Source organism: Equus quagga, chromosome 12 (assembly GCF_021613505.1).
Source record: "Equus quagga isolate Etosha38 chromosome 12, UCLA_HA_Equagga_1.0, whole genome shotgun sequence".
In the NCBI taxonomy this organism is placed as follows: Eukaryota; Metazoa; Chordata; class Mammalia; order Perissodactyla; family Equidae; genus Equus; species Equus quagga.
Window position 1 is genome coordinate 71,356,777 of NC_060278.1, and position 17,909 is coordinate 71,374,685.

Genomic DNA, 17,909 nt, shown 5'->3' on the forward strand with positions numbered 1-17,909 from the left:
TTTGTTTACTTGAGTAATTCTCCTGTTCATCATTAAACATATCCCAAAGATCTTATTAGATAAGCAGAATAGCAGGCATGATGGATACTCTGATGGAAGCATTAGTTTCATAAAAAGTCCTGATCGTAATGATTTAGCTATCAGTTCTCCGAACTCACTCCAATCTCACACTCGGAAGTTACTTTATAGAAGTGATTAGTTATAAAGAGAGCTCAGGATATGAAATAAATGCTCTAAACCAGGAATCCTCTGTCAACAAAGATAATCTAACTCTTTAAGGAAAAGAGCATAGGATGATCTTTTATTCTTAATCTAAATGAAATCCATCCTGTTCTTTCTTTTGCACACAAAACCCATAGTATCCAAAGATGTAAAACTGAGATAATGGCTAAATGAATCTGATCATTTTGCCCATCTTTATCACCAAAACCAGTCACTATAATCCCTTCAGTCAATTCATTACAGGGAAATAGTTAATCATCCATGTAATCCAAATGAAGCATAGTCGGCCAGCTTTGGCTCAATGAGTAGGTCTACTTGATATTTATGGAATAAATTTATCTGCTTTTCTGAAATTGAAGATCAAATTACATCATGTTGAATGTTCCCTGATTGTGTTGTTTCCCCTACCTCGTGGTGATTCTTGGCCAGCCATTCCTTAATGGTGCTGAGGGCAATGACTGCAGCAGGCTCATTTGGGAACCCTAAATGAAGAGCAGAATAAAACATATTACCAAAAATAAAAGAAGGCAATAGAGAAGTCAATCATGGCATGGTACTAGATTTTTCTCATTTAAAGAGTATTCAATTCAACAAATTAGTATTGAGCCAGACAGGCCTTAGTAAAGTATACACTGATGTGAAGTCTGTGAGCATACATACGAGACATTTAGGGGGCTGGTCCTATACCAGTTTAGAGCTAAAAAGCAATAAAAGATTTAAATGCCTCTTCAATTCTACAACAATATAAATTAAAAATGTATTGACATTTGCTTCGTAGCTTTCAAAGCACTTTCATATAATTTTCTCATAAGAAGTCCTCAGATTAAGGTTTATTACCCTTAATTTACCATCCGAGTAAATATGGCTCAGAGAAAACATGTGGCTGACCCAGGGTCACAAGGCCAGCAGTACTCCACCAATGAACTGACACAAGACAGAGCAAACAACTTGCCAAATAACCAGACAACTGAAAGCTATTATCAGAATTCAAAGAAGGTAATGCCCGCTCCGTCTAGAGGCATTTGAGATGATGTTTGAGATTCAGAAAACATGAACAGACCAGATTTTGTAGGATGGATTTGGTTTTAGAAGGGCAGCAAGAACTACACACTTATACTATGTCCCAGTGAATATGAGCACACATAATCAGAATGTCTAAATCTCATCCAGAATGTCCCTTTAGCTTATATAAACTACATACATTTGTGAACTTGCAGAATCATCAGACATTCTGCCAATAGAGATAGAAATATGTGAAGGAATAACCTCAGAAGTTATATATTTATGCGGCAGAAAGAAGAGGAGATGGAAGCAACTATTCTATTGAAACAACTCTCTTTAAGCTTATCACTGGCTTCCTAATCACCAAATCCATAACCTTTCAATCAATCTTCATTTTCTCCAGTATTAGATGTGCTTACTAAGTTTTCCATGTTTCAATCTCTTCCCTCCTGGATTGTCTTTTTTTTAAGCTTATTTTTCATTGTTTTAAAGTGTACAATTCAGGGGTTTTTAATATCTCCACAAAGTTGTGCAACCATCACCTTTAATTCCAGAATATTTTCATCATCTCCAAAAAGAAATTCTTACCCATTAATAGTCACTCCCCAATCTCCCCTCCCCTTGCCAAGCCCCTAGCAACCATTAATTTACTTTCTTTCTCTATGGGTTTGCAGATTCTCCTCCTGGATTTTGCAACACTGCTTTCTTCCCTGTCTTCTACTACCTATTTGATCTCCCTTGGCTCCTTTTTCTAGAAACATCCATTAAATGTATGCCATTCAAACATCCTAAACTCAGCCCTTTTTTCCCTCTATACCGTCTGCTTTAACCAGCAGCAGACTCATCCATCAACACATCTGTGAGGATGTCTTCTAGTCCGAGAGGCTTCTTTGACGTTGTCTGTGTAGATGTAGAAAGAGAGACGTGTTGCTGAAATGGAGAGATCTGAGATTTAAAAGACCCAATTTTACGGGAAGGAAAATACATCTTCCAATAGTTCATACTAATGGTTCAAATCTTAGTAGACATTCAGAGAAAATGAGGGAGAGAAGAAGAGCAAGAGAGAGGAGGTGTTTGTCCCCATTTCCAGGAATAAATGTTGCTTTTCTGATTGACTTCCTACATGCTTTGTTAAGAGAGTGCATTAGGAAGGGGGACAAAATAAAGTAGGGTTGACCTCCACTTATTTTTATTCATAAGCCAGAGAGAACCAATGTCATACAAAACATGTACACAAGTTCTCGAAACTTTGTAAATTCATCTACTACATTTGAGATTGTGGATTTGTTTTGAATTTTTTTGTCCCATTCATTTCCTTAAATGAAGGCTTCAAAATGTAAAAAACCCTTAAAATTAGTAAAACTTCTTAGTTAATTAGTTAGCTAGTTCATTGAGGAAATTATTATTGAACCAGAAAAGAGACACTTTTAATGAGTCCCTGTCCTCCAAAGCCCAAGGTCTTGGGGAGAAAATAGACAAGAGGCAACCCATGGCAAGTGCATTAGGGATGTGGGGACACAAATGAAGAGAACTAAGCAAGAAAGGGGAGGGTTTCTAGGAAAAGATAGAATGCTCGGGGAAGGGAGCTATAAAGTGGGGAGCTGAGGAGACTTTGTCCCGATAAGTAAGCTATGAGCAGCTTGGAATTAATGGAGAAGATGGGGGAAAGTAAAGAGGGGAAGAAAGCAGGAGGAGTCCCCCTGGGCTGCAAAGCAAAAGAAGGAGGCCAGGATGGGCATTAGTGGTTAGCAGTTAACCACAGAAGGCTTTTTCAGGCCACCTCTTCCCTGAGTTTAGCACGTACATTTGTAATCAGCTGGATACCTCCCCTTGATGTGCTCCAGAACCAGAAATGTAAAGTGTATTCTTCCACAAAATGAACCTCCTCTCTGACTTTCTGGTTTCTGCCTGAAGCTTTATCTCTCTCCTAGTCACCACCGTATTTCACTGCTTTCCCTGCCAGCAAGTGAATCCTAAAGACATGACCCTCTGAAATATTTTACACCACCTCTTCCTTTTCTTCTTTTCCCACTGATATCATTCAAGGTCTGATCAGCCCTCACCCTGACAACTGCAGTCAACTCATAATTGAGCCCCTTTGGTCTTCTTCTCTTCTACAATCTTTCTAGCACACCGCTTCCAAGTGATTCGTCCTAAAGTATAGTTATCGTCACACCACAGCCCTACACAAGACAATGGCAGCCTATGCTGACTCTCCAGCTACTACAGAATAAACTTTATCACCTTAGCTTGGCATTACACACTTCAAGGGGCCTTTCTAGATTTTTGTCTTAGTTTTCCCTATTTATTCTCTTCCTATACAATTCTTCTCCAACTTTTTCATACGTTTAAGAAGTACTTAAATCATAAATTTATAGAGCTATATAAAGCTAATAAATACTGTAATCATGCTCAGTTGCAATGGCCATCAGCATTAACCTTTAGAAGACGTAATTCCCCACAGAAAAATTATACAAGTTCTTATAGAACCATGGCAACTACGGTCAGTTCTCAATTATTTGTGACCTCTTGGTCACTTTCCCACATTCATCAAAGCCTCTGGCACTGAGTTATGGTTTTCATCTCCACCTCAGTGCTTGCCATAACCCTGGGCGATTTTAACATCCAAGAGAGGACCCACCCAGCACGTGGCCTGCCAGTTTCTTGACCTGCTCATTTTTGACAACAACCTCCATTCCACCTTGTCCTTAGATTACACCCTGGACCTTCATGTAATATTTCCATTCCAAAATTACTAATTTAAGCAGTTCTCTCTCAAAACCTGTTCTCTCTTTAGTTTGTTTGTTCAGCTACTTTGCAAGGAATGTCCTTTACAAACATTTGAAGCCTACTCTGTCCTCCAGCCACTCCCCACATTAATGTGAACATCTCTCCCTGAATGTTCTGGCTCTCTCCTGTCTCTCTAGACTCAGATCAGGCTGCATCGTTCTTTGCTTTCTCCACGCCAGCTACACTGGCCTTCTTTCTGTTCTTTGAATGTAGCATGTTCTCTCTTGCCTTCCTGCCATTAGGCCTTGCTCATGCTGTTTCCTCTTTCTGAAGTGAAATTTCTCTCCTTTTTTCCTAGATTACTTTAACTTTTATTTGTCTTCTACTCAGAGATCAGTTCTCCAGGGAACACCTCTCTGACACTGAGGACTCCCTATGTTTATGCTTTCATAACACCATGTAGCTCTCCCTCGCAGCACTTATCATAGTTGCAATTTTACACTTATTTATGTAAATATTTTATTAATCTTAATAGAGTGAAAGCCCTAAGGAGGCAGATACCACATCTGGTTTTAGTTAGCACTATATCCCTAAGACAGTGCTGGCACGTAGTGATCAATAAATACGTGATGAATGAGTGAATATATTGTGGACTTGTGAATCTTTGTATTGACAGCAGGAAAACGCTAACTACTGAGAGAACAAGGGTGTTTAGCCCTAGAATATGGAGAGGGTGAAGAGATTCTGAGAAGATGTGCAAATAGAAGGATATATCCACATTATCTTATTTCATTCCTGAGGAGAACTATTGAGAAGCTATGTATGAGAAAACATAGTTCCTGGTGGGAAGATATGCTGTAATTAACTAAAAGGGGGGAAAAATCAAGACAAATATCCCTGAAAATATGCCTGCTTTCAGTGGACATATATATACAAGATAAAATATGATGTTCAGAGTAAACAGCAACATCCCAATCCTTTGTCCACTTAACTGCTAGACCCCAAAGCTTATAAGTAAGATCGATAAATAGACAAGGATAGATTTTTGCCCAGGGATGGGCTCCTGATGACAGTAAGGTCTGCTTCAGGAGATCACAACCATATTCTGGTCACTGGGGGACTCTTGTTCACAAAAGCAGAATGGCTACTCAGAGGGAAGGTTGCAGACAAGCTTCAGATGAATCATTGAATTAGATGACATAGAAAATCTCTTCCAAGTATGAGGGTCAATGAGGCTGAACAAGCCATTAATAATTTAGGGCCAGGCATGCAGGGAGGTGTGTGTGTGTGTGCACCCGGGTGTGCATAGAATCTGTTCTTCTGCTGGCATTCCAAAGCTTAGCTCCCTATTCATTAGGATGGATTATTAAAATCAACTTTTGTTGTACATGGTGAAATTGACTTATGCAACATGTGAGTGATTTTTTCTTTTTATTTACTTTTGAGTTTAAATTGCTTGCTGAATTTTTACATATGTACAAATATATGCATACATGTAACAATTACCCATACCCCATAAAGCTGCCTTTTCCCAAGTCAATATCTACCCCCAATGTAACTGCTATTCTCTCATCTATTATCATGGGTCAATTTTGTCTGTTTTTACACTACATATACATGAATATACAAAGTACACTCTTATTGTCTATATTTTGTTCAATATTATGCCTGCCTGATCTATCCATGTTACTACATATAGCAGAAGCTCATTCTTTTTCATTGTAGTGTTACACTCCATGGAATGAATATTCACAATTTATTTACCCATTCTCGTGTTGATGGACAATTGGATTGTTTCCATTTTGGGGCTATTATAAATAAAGCTGCCATGAACATTCTCATACATGGCTTTTGGTGAACATAAGCACTTGTTTCTGTGGGGTATATGCCCACGAGTTGGAGCTACTGATCCATAGGTTATGCAGATGTTTAACTCTGGTAGATTCTGCCAGTTTTCTAAAGAAGCTGGATCAATTTACACTCCCACCAGAAGTGTATGAAAGTTTAAAATAAGTATTTAATTAGTTAGCATGTCAGGATGTACTTGCTGATTATATTTTCTTGAGCACATTTAATGCCATTAAGGATAGCTTTAGGCTAATCAATACATTTTATAGCTAGAAGTTCAGAAAGTTTTATGACCCACCTATTTTCTCCCTACAAAACAGTGAGTACTTAAGCCAAGGGAGGACAAATTCTGTCAACAGAACATCAGAATAATTTAAACAAAAGATGGAAAAAGCAAAATAGCAAGTTGAGTTTGCAATGGTTTTCATCCACGGTACATCAAATAATTTATTAGGCAGACATTTTCCTTTCACTCCGTTATTAAGCAGATATTTCTTTTTAAATAAAATTGCAGAAATATACAGCAATGATGACTCATTGAAGGTTCTACTATGCCATTGAACTAATCGTTGGAATTACTTAAGACTTGGAATGTTTTCAACAGAGTTGGAGTGAATCTGGCTTTGACCTTGCCATACACAATTTTGCTCTCTGGTTTTTTTGTTTGTTTCTTTTTGTGCTGTTGGTGGTTCCCCAATACCTTTAACTTTGTCCATAGGCTCCCATGTTGTAGAAACTAATTTTGTTCTCTTGATATAAAACCCAAACATATTCTACTGAAATTCTAGCATATTCTACTAAAATCAAGATAGATATGACTTACTCTGCCAGCAAAACTGTCCTTTTTGGAGGCAGAAGCAATGGAACAGCTTTTGTTTTAAACTTAAAATGAGGGTCCGCTTGTAGCTACAGATTGTCATATCACAAAGAGGCATATGGTAACGCCTTAAATCAATTATTTCAAAGAGGTTCTTACTACGAAAAATTAAAAATCAACCTGAACATAATACCAAGGATAATTAAGCCATGTTTTAAAATGTTAACCCCATCTACCATTTACAGTCTGCCCAGGGCATCTCTCTCCTGCATTTTCCCCAACACCCCTTCAAGATCAGTTACCAGAAGCCACCTCTGCTTTAACTGTGGATGCCTTTCTAGTAGTCGTAAGAAGAAAACAATCTAGACACCAATGTGCAGGCAAAGTTCATAAATCTAAAAACTACTGTTTACGCACTGAAGCACTTTATTTTCAGTTGCACAATTTCTTCTGTAGTTGTTTTTACCTCAAAGGGAGTTTAGTCCATACTCTCGCCCCACCCAGTAGGGCACTCGCCCCAAAGATGTGATAAAATACTGGAAATTTTAGGAAATCATAAACACCATGTGCACTGAATATTACGTAGAAAGTGGTTGCCTTGCTAACTAGCCCTCAGATTGACTATAAGCACCAAATTGGTACTGAATTGCTACAAATAACCAGAAGTTAAGAGGCAGTAGTTAAAAACATCAAACTCCTTTGAACTCTACACGTTAAACTCACATCCACTTTTGAGCCCTCCCTCCCCATCAAATGAGGAAAGCATGATGCTGCCTTTTTTTCTATTCACACACAAGCTCAAGTAAAACCAAAATATTATTCAGTTATTAAACTTGGGATTTTCAGCATCGATGAACATCTCTGACTGTCCTAATGAAAGGGATGTGTTACTCATTTAGGAATTATTGAAATGTTAACATCAGGTGAACTGGGATTGTCAGCATTGACTATCAATGCAAAGTTACGCTTTGCTTGATTTTTTTGGAGAGTATAACCATAATATTTTTCCATCTTGGCACAAAAGTTCTGGTGTGGGGACCAAAGGGACATGAAATAGTATACTTTACAAGCTCCCGTAAAAGGAGATAAAGTGTGAAATGAGTTGCATTTTTCTCAGAAAACGTTCCTCATCAATCCCCCTGAACACACACACACACACACACACATCCCTCTGTCCTGGGTGGGGAGGCGACAGAGGGATAGAGATGGTGGGTGTGGTGGGCATGGGGAAGTATAAGGCAATGAATTACTTTTTTTATTTTCAAAAGTTCTTTCCATCAACCCCCTCCCCCTAGGCCTCTTTCTAACCCATAAAAGCAATTCTGATAGCATGATGAAATCAAATTACTTGAGAGAAATGAGCTGAAGGAGGCTCACCGTTAAGCAATTGCTAGAGCAACCACTCAGACAATTCTAGCTAAAGGCTGAGTTTCACAAAAGATAAAACAGGTTAAGTAATAAGAGTGACACTGGCCCCTGTTACTGCAGTGAGCACGGCAGTGGAATGCTAAAGAGGATGCCATTGGCTTCCCTCAGGAGAGCAAAAGGGCACTGCAGTAGGCAACAGAGAGGTGTCCACAGCCTGTCACTAAGATGGTGGAGTCTGAGCAGTAGTTTAGAAGGACAAGGCTGGTTTTGTCATATATGTATATATACATAATGTGGCATATTAATAAGCTGAGTAACACAGCAGATGTTGACAATGCCCCATATATGTCCCCTTGGTATGTGCCATCCTTGCACACTGGCTTGATTTACAACCATCAGCATCTGCAGCCTTTTACCTGAGGGCTCTCTCTGGTGTCCAGAGCTCACTCTGCCTATATGTGGGTCAGGTCCAAAGTGTCAGGGAATCAAGGCCACCACAAGTATTCTTCAACCAATGATTAACGAGAGTTGTTGGACAAATGCCCCAGCTCGCTCGCCCTTGGGTGGGACAATGCTGGGCTGCATGCTCTATGCAGTTTCCCAGTGGAATTAAGCTCCAGTGGTCCACAATGGCAAATTGCTCAATAACACATTCTTTATTGGCTTCCTTTCTTTATCTATCTCTCTTGCCCACCCCGTGTCCTGAAATGATCTCCCAAATTAACTACTTTCCCCCAAACTCTTGCCTCTGAATCTGCTTTTGGGGGAAGCCAAACTACGACAGCAATCAACATACATTCATGAACTTGAGAAAATGAGGAGTCATGTCTTATCTTGATAGCACCCTTGCTGTAAAGTTTTCTAGTTGTAATCTCTGGCACATGCACAGTAGAGAAATGTTTTATAAATTACTTAATGACATGTGGGGAAAGAGTTGGGGAGCTCACTGGTTGTTGGCGTAAAAGCAAAATACAGTCATGCGTCACATAAGGAGACTTCAGTCAACAACAGACCATGTATACAAGAGTGGTCGCATGAGATTAGTACCATAGAGCCTAGGTGTGTAGTGGGTTATACCATCTCAGTTTGTGCAAGCACACTCTGTGCTGTTCGCAAAACAATGAAATCACCTAATGACGCATTTCTCAGAACATGGCCCCGTGGTTAAGCGAAGCATAACTGTAATATTTTACTTTGGAGGAGTGTAGAAGTCACATAGGCCAGGCTCACATTTGCAATGTAAACCTGGCCCCACTAGACAGAAATCTTAGAACAATAGTAAATTGTTGTTGTTGCTGCTGCTGCTAAGATTCATTGAGCAATTATTATGCCCCAGTCATTCTACTTAGCATTTACATACAGTATCTTATTTAATCTTCACAACAGCCCAATAAAAAGAAGAATGAAGATGAGTTGGCCTGTGAATGGACGGTGACTTTAGTGTACTGAGGGAGGGGTCAAAGATGATTAATTTGGATTTATGTTAAATACTGCCAAGACGTGTGCAAAGTATAGTCTGACTGTGTCATATAGCTTTAGTAAACTCACTATCTCTCACTAATGTGGTTTGGACTGGTATCTGCTTGAAGAGGAAGCAATGATAATGCATGTGGCCATGGGTAGACATGGGGTGGGAGCCTACGCTGTCCTTAGGAGCCCTTCCACCTCTGGCTTCCACATAAAATAGCCCAAACCCCCAAAACTCCCTTTAAGATGTATATAATTTTTCCTATTTTATAGAAGAGAAAAAGTGGCTCTCAGAGAATTTAAGCAGGGGGCAAGGCCAGTACCCAAGCCTGGGTCTGCCTGATTTCCCTCCACCCACGCTCTAGCCCAGTGCCTGCTGTATTGTTCATCCTCACATCTCCATGGGATGGATGGAACATACCATAGTGCCTCTCCTTCAAAGACTCCAGTACCAGAACAACACTGTTTCAAACTCCAAAGAAAGAAAATAAAATTGGAAGACTTATAGTCAGAAAACTTGCTTCAGAGTGTGGAACAAAACGCCTCCTGCACAGGCCACACTCAATAGACCTGGGGCAACTGCGGCAACATCCAGTCCACCATTTAACATCTTCTTTACAGAGTAGGGGCGGGGGGCGGGCCCAAGGAGTCCCTTGGGAATGTAGAAAAGCTGGGTTCTGACAGAACAATTACTCCTAAAGATTTAGATACTATCATTCCAGACACAACTGGAACCTGTAAATTTGAAGCTCCCTGGCTCATAACACAACTTCTGTGATGGCACACCTCTCGCAGTGGTTCTGCCTTACCCCTCTCTTTATTTTTTTCAACTTAGTACTGATTTTCCTAGCAGGGCCTCTAGAATTAGTCATAATAAAAGAAGAGAAAAGGGGAATTCTGTACTTCTTATCATTTTAATCTCTTCAAACCCATTCTTTCATTTCACTTGACATTATGTGTGCCATAGCAAATGATACCCCATAAATTCTACTATATTCAGCCTCGGCCTTGAGTAACTCTTGCTTTCATCTATTTAAAAAATTGTGAAACATGAAGTTTTCCTTTCAAGTTGTCTCCTCTGCTCTGCAAAGCAGGTATGAATGAGCTGCATTTTTATGGGACACAAGGTTACAATCTATGCAAGCTTCATCAGCTTCTCAAACTTATAAGCTCCAACGTCTATTTCTGAGGTATTTTTAAAATCATCTTTTGCCTAAGGAATTATAATAATGACCTGAGAAATGGCTCGTGAAACAAATTCTATTCTATGCAAGCTGTTCCTACTACCCCTGAATAAGTCTCCTGAGAAGGGAGATGAAAAATCTCATAGACTCCCCTGGAATAGTATTTTTCTAAAATTCTTTTTTAAAAGAACGTTTTTCCTACAAGGGTAATCAAGGGAGTTCATTCAGGACATCACATTTGAGTAGAAAAGATTGATATTGGGGTCTACTGAGAGGTGAAAGTGCGGTTTTTACTTTTTGAACTGGTGGCATTCTATGGTGCATGGACCCGGCAGCCAGTGATCTTTCTAAATATAAAGCATACCATGTCACGTCCACGCTAGGAGATCTTCCACACATATGACCGAAGTCCAAACTCCCAATTTTGGCTTGCAGTGCTCTTTGCTGCTATTATCACAATCTGAAATGATGTCTGTCCCATGTGCTTGGTTGCCATGTGTCTCTCCCACTGGAATATAAGCTCCATGAGGGAGAACCCTCATCTGTCCTATTCACCTTTCCACCTTCAGTGCTCAAAACAAAATATGTGCTCAATAAAGTACCATGCCATTTCTGGGAATATGGGAAATATCCAGTTGGTCCAGTGTTCCATGTGGCTCCCTAGCATGCTGCAGTGACTTTATGCCACCTGAGGCCTAGGAAAATCAGCCCTGTCACTGGAGGGCATGAAATGAACTAATTCTGTGCTGCTCTCTGGTGCCCGTTGGCCAAGACTCCCCCCACGTATGTGACCTTGGCACAACCTAAAGGCATAACCTAGGAGAAGGACAGCTAAGTCCCCTTGGCTTTAGGCCCAATAAACACCTCTTGGGGTTCTGTTACCTCCAAGATGGGGCAAAGCACAGGGCCTTTCTCAGGGACCCATCAGCATACAGGGTCTCTTAGTTTTACCTGTCACTGACCCACAGGCATTAAACCACTTCTGTCCCAAGAAGCTTGTATGCTGCCCCCTGCACAGACAGGTACAAGATTCTCCTGAGGGAGCCATGCTGAATACCACTATCATGGTGCCCAGCAGCATTACCCCCGACCACCACAACATGGAAGAAGATCAGTTAGTCTCCAAATCCCCTGATTACTGGCTTTTAGTCTTCAATGATTAGTCAAGTTCCCCGAGTTTGTAAACTGCCCTCATAACTCCAGGAAGTCCTCTGAAAGTCTTCTCAGTGACCAACCAACTCCACTATGATGAACACTCACATGGAGAATTTGTCCTCTTCACATTTGAATGTCAAGACAGACCTTGGCTATAACGTTCTACATTCTGAGGTCTGTCTGAACCAGCTTCTCCATTTTAACATGTGAGGTTTTCCTATACAGGGTTGGTCCAGTTAGTTTGATAGAATTTACAATGTCATCCACTCCTTTGCTGATTGAGATGGAGGCTAATGCAATCTTATGGACTAAGATTGTGCTTAAACATAACACATTATTTGATATAACCTTTGTGATCAAAAATACATTATTTGAATAATTAAAGCCTACTGGAGGACATCGTCCTGAAAATCATTTTCAAAGACATTCCAGAAGATATCAAGTGAGAAGTTCTGAAAATTTCAATATTGAGACAGAAGACGTAGCTTCAAGTTTGATGTGAGCAGTAACGCTACCATTAGACTGCTGGGTCTCCTTTTGATAGTTTAGTTTCTGAGTGTGCTGGATCTGACAACTGACCTCAATTCTTCGCTCCTCTTCGCCATATCCTTTGCCATCTGACTTTGTAGAGCCTGTCCCTGTGGGTGGAGTGTTTATTTCCCGGCCCCACTAATATTGAGTTTGGCCATGTGACTTGCTTTGGCCGATGGGATGTGAGCAGAGAGAGGCTTTAAGAGCACTTGCTAGAATAAAAAGAGAATGTTCCAGGTAGCTGCTGCCCTTTCAGACTGGCTCCTGAAATGAGATAGGTAGAGCAGACCTGAGCCCCAACAGAAGCCTGGAATCCAGGTCTGCCACGCCAAGCTCAGCCTACATCAGTGAAACAACAGCCAACCTACAGAACCATGAATAAGAGAATAAAGCCTATTTGCTGTCAGCTGCTGGGCTTTTCAACTTGTCTGCAATGTAGAAAAATCTGACTGATACAATTGAGTGAGAACTGATAGTGCTGGTGAACATGCGCCTTTCTGGAAATCTCACTGAGGATGCAGAGCACTCAGTAGTTTTTATTCTTATGCTAGGTCTTCGCTGTCTTCAGAAAATGGCTTCACATGTTGACTGTCTGTCCGGGGTAAAAATATCATATGCATAATAAATTCTGCATACCCATCAAGTAATTCAGAGGCATGGGAATTGGTTTAAGAGAAACCCTGGAATAAGGAAAAAAGAAGAAGTTTTGGAGTCAGACCTAGCAGATATTGCATCCTCCCATGAAAATGGCAATCAGTGGGAGCACAACATGTCTCTACACCTCAATGTCTTCACCTGTAACTTGGGGTTAAGGCTGCCCTCTTGAGAAGATTAAATTGTATAAGTCACATACTATTTGCTCCTCAGGGGCCTTCTTGTTAAGTCTTCTTTCCCTATATTTATCTTATTTACTTAAAGATGTAAGAAAGCTGAAAGATGTAAGGAAGCCTAAAGGTATGAGAATGCTATTCAGCACATGAGGCCTGGAAACCCAGCTGGGAGCTCCAGGCTCTTCAATGTGCGACAGAGTAGCAATCTGAAGCAAGGTTTGCTCAATTTTCAAGATCAAGTATGGTCTCACTGTTTTCCCCAAGAACTTGGAAATAGATTTACACTACTTATTTTTTTTCCCAAAATGACTTCCTGATACTAGAAAATAGAATTTTTGGTAAGACAAACAGGTATCAGATGAGTAGGTTTTAACAAAACAATCTCATTTATGGGTAAACCTCTGAAGGAATCGTACCATCCTTGCTGTAGTCTAAAGTATCAACCCCAAAAAGAACTTACTAATTAGGCCCTCAAAACACGACACTCTGGATTTTGCAGCATTTTAGCAATATGGATACACTTCTTTAAAGAATCTAAAATGAATTTGGAGTGGCGTGAACAGTCAACTCTGATTCACTGCATATATGACTTTTTACTATTCTACCTAGAACATCCCTTGACTGGTTTTTGGATTTCTAAGTTTCACCCAAATATAAGATACTGCTCCTGAAAATGCCTAGAGAGATGTAATTGGAAGTGATGCATGTACCATTTCCCTCAAATATAAAGAACCTGGCTCATTCCTCTTAACCACAGTGAGGCACTTGCGGGATAGACAGCGTTTGAGGAATGATAGAAGAATGAAGAGACCAAATAAGCCACAGAATTGTAAAGCAGGAAAACTGCATTTTAAAATGCAAATTTCCCACAATGCTCATCATTGTTAGTCTTAATAATGAATGACAGTATTTCACAAACTGTGAGCTCTACATTAAGTTTGTGGTAGAATAATGAAATCATAGCAGGGCATATTTCTCATCAGAAATCAATTTGTTCTCCTGCTTGAGCTGTAGTAAGCAGACACAAGATAGCATGAAGTTGTAATGTGCCATGAAAACCTGCTGGGGCCAGAAAAGAAGTTTAGGATGTGCTTTTAGTAGGAATAAATATCCATTTAAACATAAATGTTGAAGATTTATTTTGATGGATCTCTTTAAAAAGTTGGAACTTTTGTGGACACTCAAGGGTATTCCTGAGAGAAAAATAAAGTAGATGTTTGCACAGTATTTCACTTATGTAACACCTGACATTTTTCTTCTTAAAAAGTAGAATGGCATTCTGGCATGTAAAAAGTAGAATGGCTTTCATCATAGCCTCCTACCAAGTAAAAGACTGAACTAGCTGAAAATATCAACAACTCTTCTTAGACTCATCAGAGAAGTGAGGTCACAGGGCAAACCATTGTCCCTCTAAAGAGGAGAGACAGACAAGAGAATACAAAGAATCACAGCTTACCAGAGCAGAAACCACCAGGCAGAAATGTCCACAAGAACCAGTACCAGGGTAGGAAAACCTAAACTGTAATTGATGAATTGTTGCATCTTGGAGTAGACAAGTCTAAGAATTAAAAACTTCAGGCGGACCTGGTCTTACAGTGGCACCTCACACTTTTGTAAGTTTTACCTCCAGGAACTCGACCAGTTTCTCACAGTGAATATAGAGAAAAATCCCCTTGTGCTTCCTACAGGGGGAGCAGAAAAGCAACTATTTTGAAATATGCCACTCTGTTCATAACAAGACTCGCCTTCAGGAGAAACTGTTTTATCAGAGCCTAACCTACCCGGGGGAAGAGCAATATTGTACTCCAGCCACCTCTAGTCATCCACAGGGAGAGGGGCAATACATAACTCTAGCCCACTCTAGTCATCCTAGCCCACCTACAGGGGGAGAGAGGGAAACTAAGAAGTGCTTGTGATATTCACAGTTCAGAGGCACAGACTCAATGAAAGACTGAGACCTAATCACAGGACTATAGAATGTTTCCCTTACCCCCATGCCTAGACCTATTTGTTAAAGTTTCAGTTACCCTGTACATCATGCCCAGCTATCAAGAAAAAATTACAAGTCATACTAAAAGGCAAAGAAGATAGTTTGGAGACACAGAGCAAGCACCAGAATCAGACTCCGATCATACCAATCAGATATGGTAGAGATATTGGAAGGATTAATATACCAATGATTCTAATGTATCAAGTACATAGCATACAAGAACAGATGGGCAATATAAGCAGAGAGATAGAAATTCTAAAAAAGAATCAGAAAGAAATGCTAGAGATCAAAAATATTGTAACAGAAATGAAGAATGTCTCTGATGGGCTCATTAGGAGACTAGACGCAGCTGAGGAAAGAATCTCAGAGCTCAAGGATATAGAAACTTTGGAAGTCAGTAGAAACTTCCAAAATGGAAAAACAAAGAACAAAAGGCTGAAAAGAATAAAGAACAGAATATCCAAGAACTGTGGGAAAACTATGAAAGGTGTAACATATAAATAATGGGAATTCCAGAAGGAGAAGAAACAGAAAAGAACAGAGGAAATACTTGAATATTGACTGAAAATTTCTCCAAATTAATGTCAGACATCACACTACAGATCCAGGAAGCTCAGAGAATGCCAAGTGGTATAAATACCAAAAAACAAACAAATGGAAAACCTACTCCTAGCCATATTATATTCAAACTGCAGAGAATCAAAGATAAGGAAAAAAACTTGAAAGAAGCCAGAGGAAAAAAACACTGTATTTATAGAAGAGCAAAGATAAGAATTACATCTGATTTCTTCTCAGAATTCGTGCAAGCGAAAATAGAGGGGAGTGAAGTATTGAAAGTGTTGAGACAACAAAATCATCAAGCTAGAATTCTGCACCCTGCACAATTATCCTTCAAAAGTAAAGAAGAAATAAATATTTTCTCAGAAATGAAAATTAAGGGAATTTGTTGCCCGTATACCTGCCTTGCAAGAAATGTTAGAAGAAGTTCTGCAGAGAGAAGGAAAAGGATATGTCAGACACAGATATACACAAAGAAAGGAAGAGCATTGGAGAGGGAATAAGTGAAAGTAAAATAAAAAGTTATTGCTCTTATTCTTAATTGATCCAACAGATAGTAATTTATTCAAAATAACATAAATTTGTTTAATTAAGTATGAATCCTTATGTGAATATTATATATATATATATATCTCATAGGAGATAACATAGGAGGAAATCTAGGTGACCTTGAGCATGGTGGTGACTTTTTAGACACAGCACCAAAGGATCCATGAAAGAAACAACTGTTAAGCTGAACATCATTAAGATTAAAAATTTATGTTTTGTGAAAGATGTTGTCAAGAGAACAATAGACAAGCCAGGCAGGGAAAAAAAATTGCAGAAGTCATATCTGATAAACGATTGCTATCTAAAATATACTAAGAACTCTTAGAACTCAGTAATAAGAAAATGAACAACTTGATTAAAAAATGGGCAAAAGACCTGATCAAGCAACTCAATAAAGAGGATACAGAGATGCAAATAAGCATATGAAAAGATGCTTCATATCACATGTCATCAGAGAATGGCAAATTATACCAACTATGAGCTAGCACTACACAGCTATGAGAACGGCCAAAATCGGAAACTCTGACAACATCAAATGCTGGTGAACAGGCAGAGGAACAGGAATTATCATTCATTGTTGAAAGGAATCCAAACGGCACAGCCACTTTGGAAGACAGTTTGGCAGTTTCTTACAAAGGTAAACATACTCTTACCATGCAATCCAGTTATCATGCTCCCGGGTATTTACCTAAAGGAGTTGGAAATTTATATCCAGAAAAAAAAATACCTGCACACAGATGTTTATAGCAGCTTTCTTCATAATTGCCAAAATTTGGAAGCAACCAAGACATCCTTCAGCAGGTGAATGGATACAAAAGCTGTGGTGCATCCAGACAATGAAATATAATTCAGTGCTAAAAAGAAATGAGCTATCAAGTTGTGAAAAGACATGGACGAACCTTAAATACATATTACTAAGTGAAAGAAGCCAGCCTGAAAAGACTACATACTGTATAATTCCAATTATATGACAGTGGGAAAAGACAAAATTACGGAGATGTAAAAGGATTAGATGTTGTCAAGGGTTAGAGGAGGCGGAAGGGATCAATAGATGTAGCACAGAGGACTTCTTAGGGCAGTGAAATTGTTCTTTATGATATTGTAATGGTGGATACATGTCATATATTTTTCTAAACTCATAGAATGTACAACATTGAGAGTCAACCCTAATATAAACTATGGACTTTGGGTGATAATGAGGCATCAATGTAGGTTCATTGATTATAACTAAGGCCCCACTCTGGTGCAGGATTTTGACAGTAGCAGCTGTTTGCATGTGAGGGCAGGTGGTATGTGGGAAATCTCTTTACCTTCCACTCAATTTTGTTATGAATCTAAAACTACTGCAAAAAATAGTCTATTAAGAAATAAAATAAAATAAACAGCTCCCAGCTTTGACAGACGAGCATTCCAGCTGCTGTTTCTAGCATATTTTCTAAATGACAGTTTATCCTTCAGTGGCTTTAGTGTTCTGTTGGGATCCTAAATTCAGAAGCACATTTTAGAACTGATATTGAGGCAATTCCTGGGTGACAGCAAACACGTAAAATTCCAATCCTGTCAAGCACAGAGGCCCGGTAATTACTTAGGAATGTTTTATCAGAGGCAAATCTCTTCTTTGGGTAATAATGTCAACAGTGGCTTTAATAACACATTGA

At 39.4% G+C, this 17,909-nt stretch overlaps 1 protein-coding gene across 4 annotated transcripts in view; it reads right to left on the reverse strand.

Moving 5' to 3' along the window:
- Nucleotides 1-17,909, reverse strand: part of MACROD2 (mono-ADP ribosylhydrolase 2) — a 1,871,078-nt gene that overhangs the window by 512,220 nt on the left and 1,340,949 nt on the right. For all 4 annotated transcript variants that reach the window (XM_046678763.1, XM_046678762.1, XM_046678761.1 and 1 more), the window contains exon 8: nucleotides 631-704. In XM_046678763.1, the coding sequence (XP_046534719.1) occupies nucleotides 631-704 (74 nt within the window). The remainder of the gene's footprint in view (nucleotides 1-630; nucleotides 705-17,909) is intronic.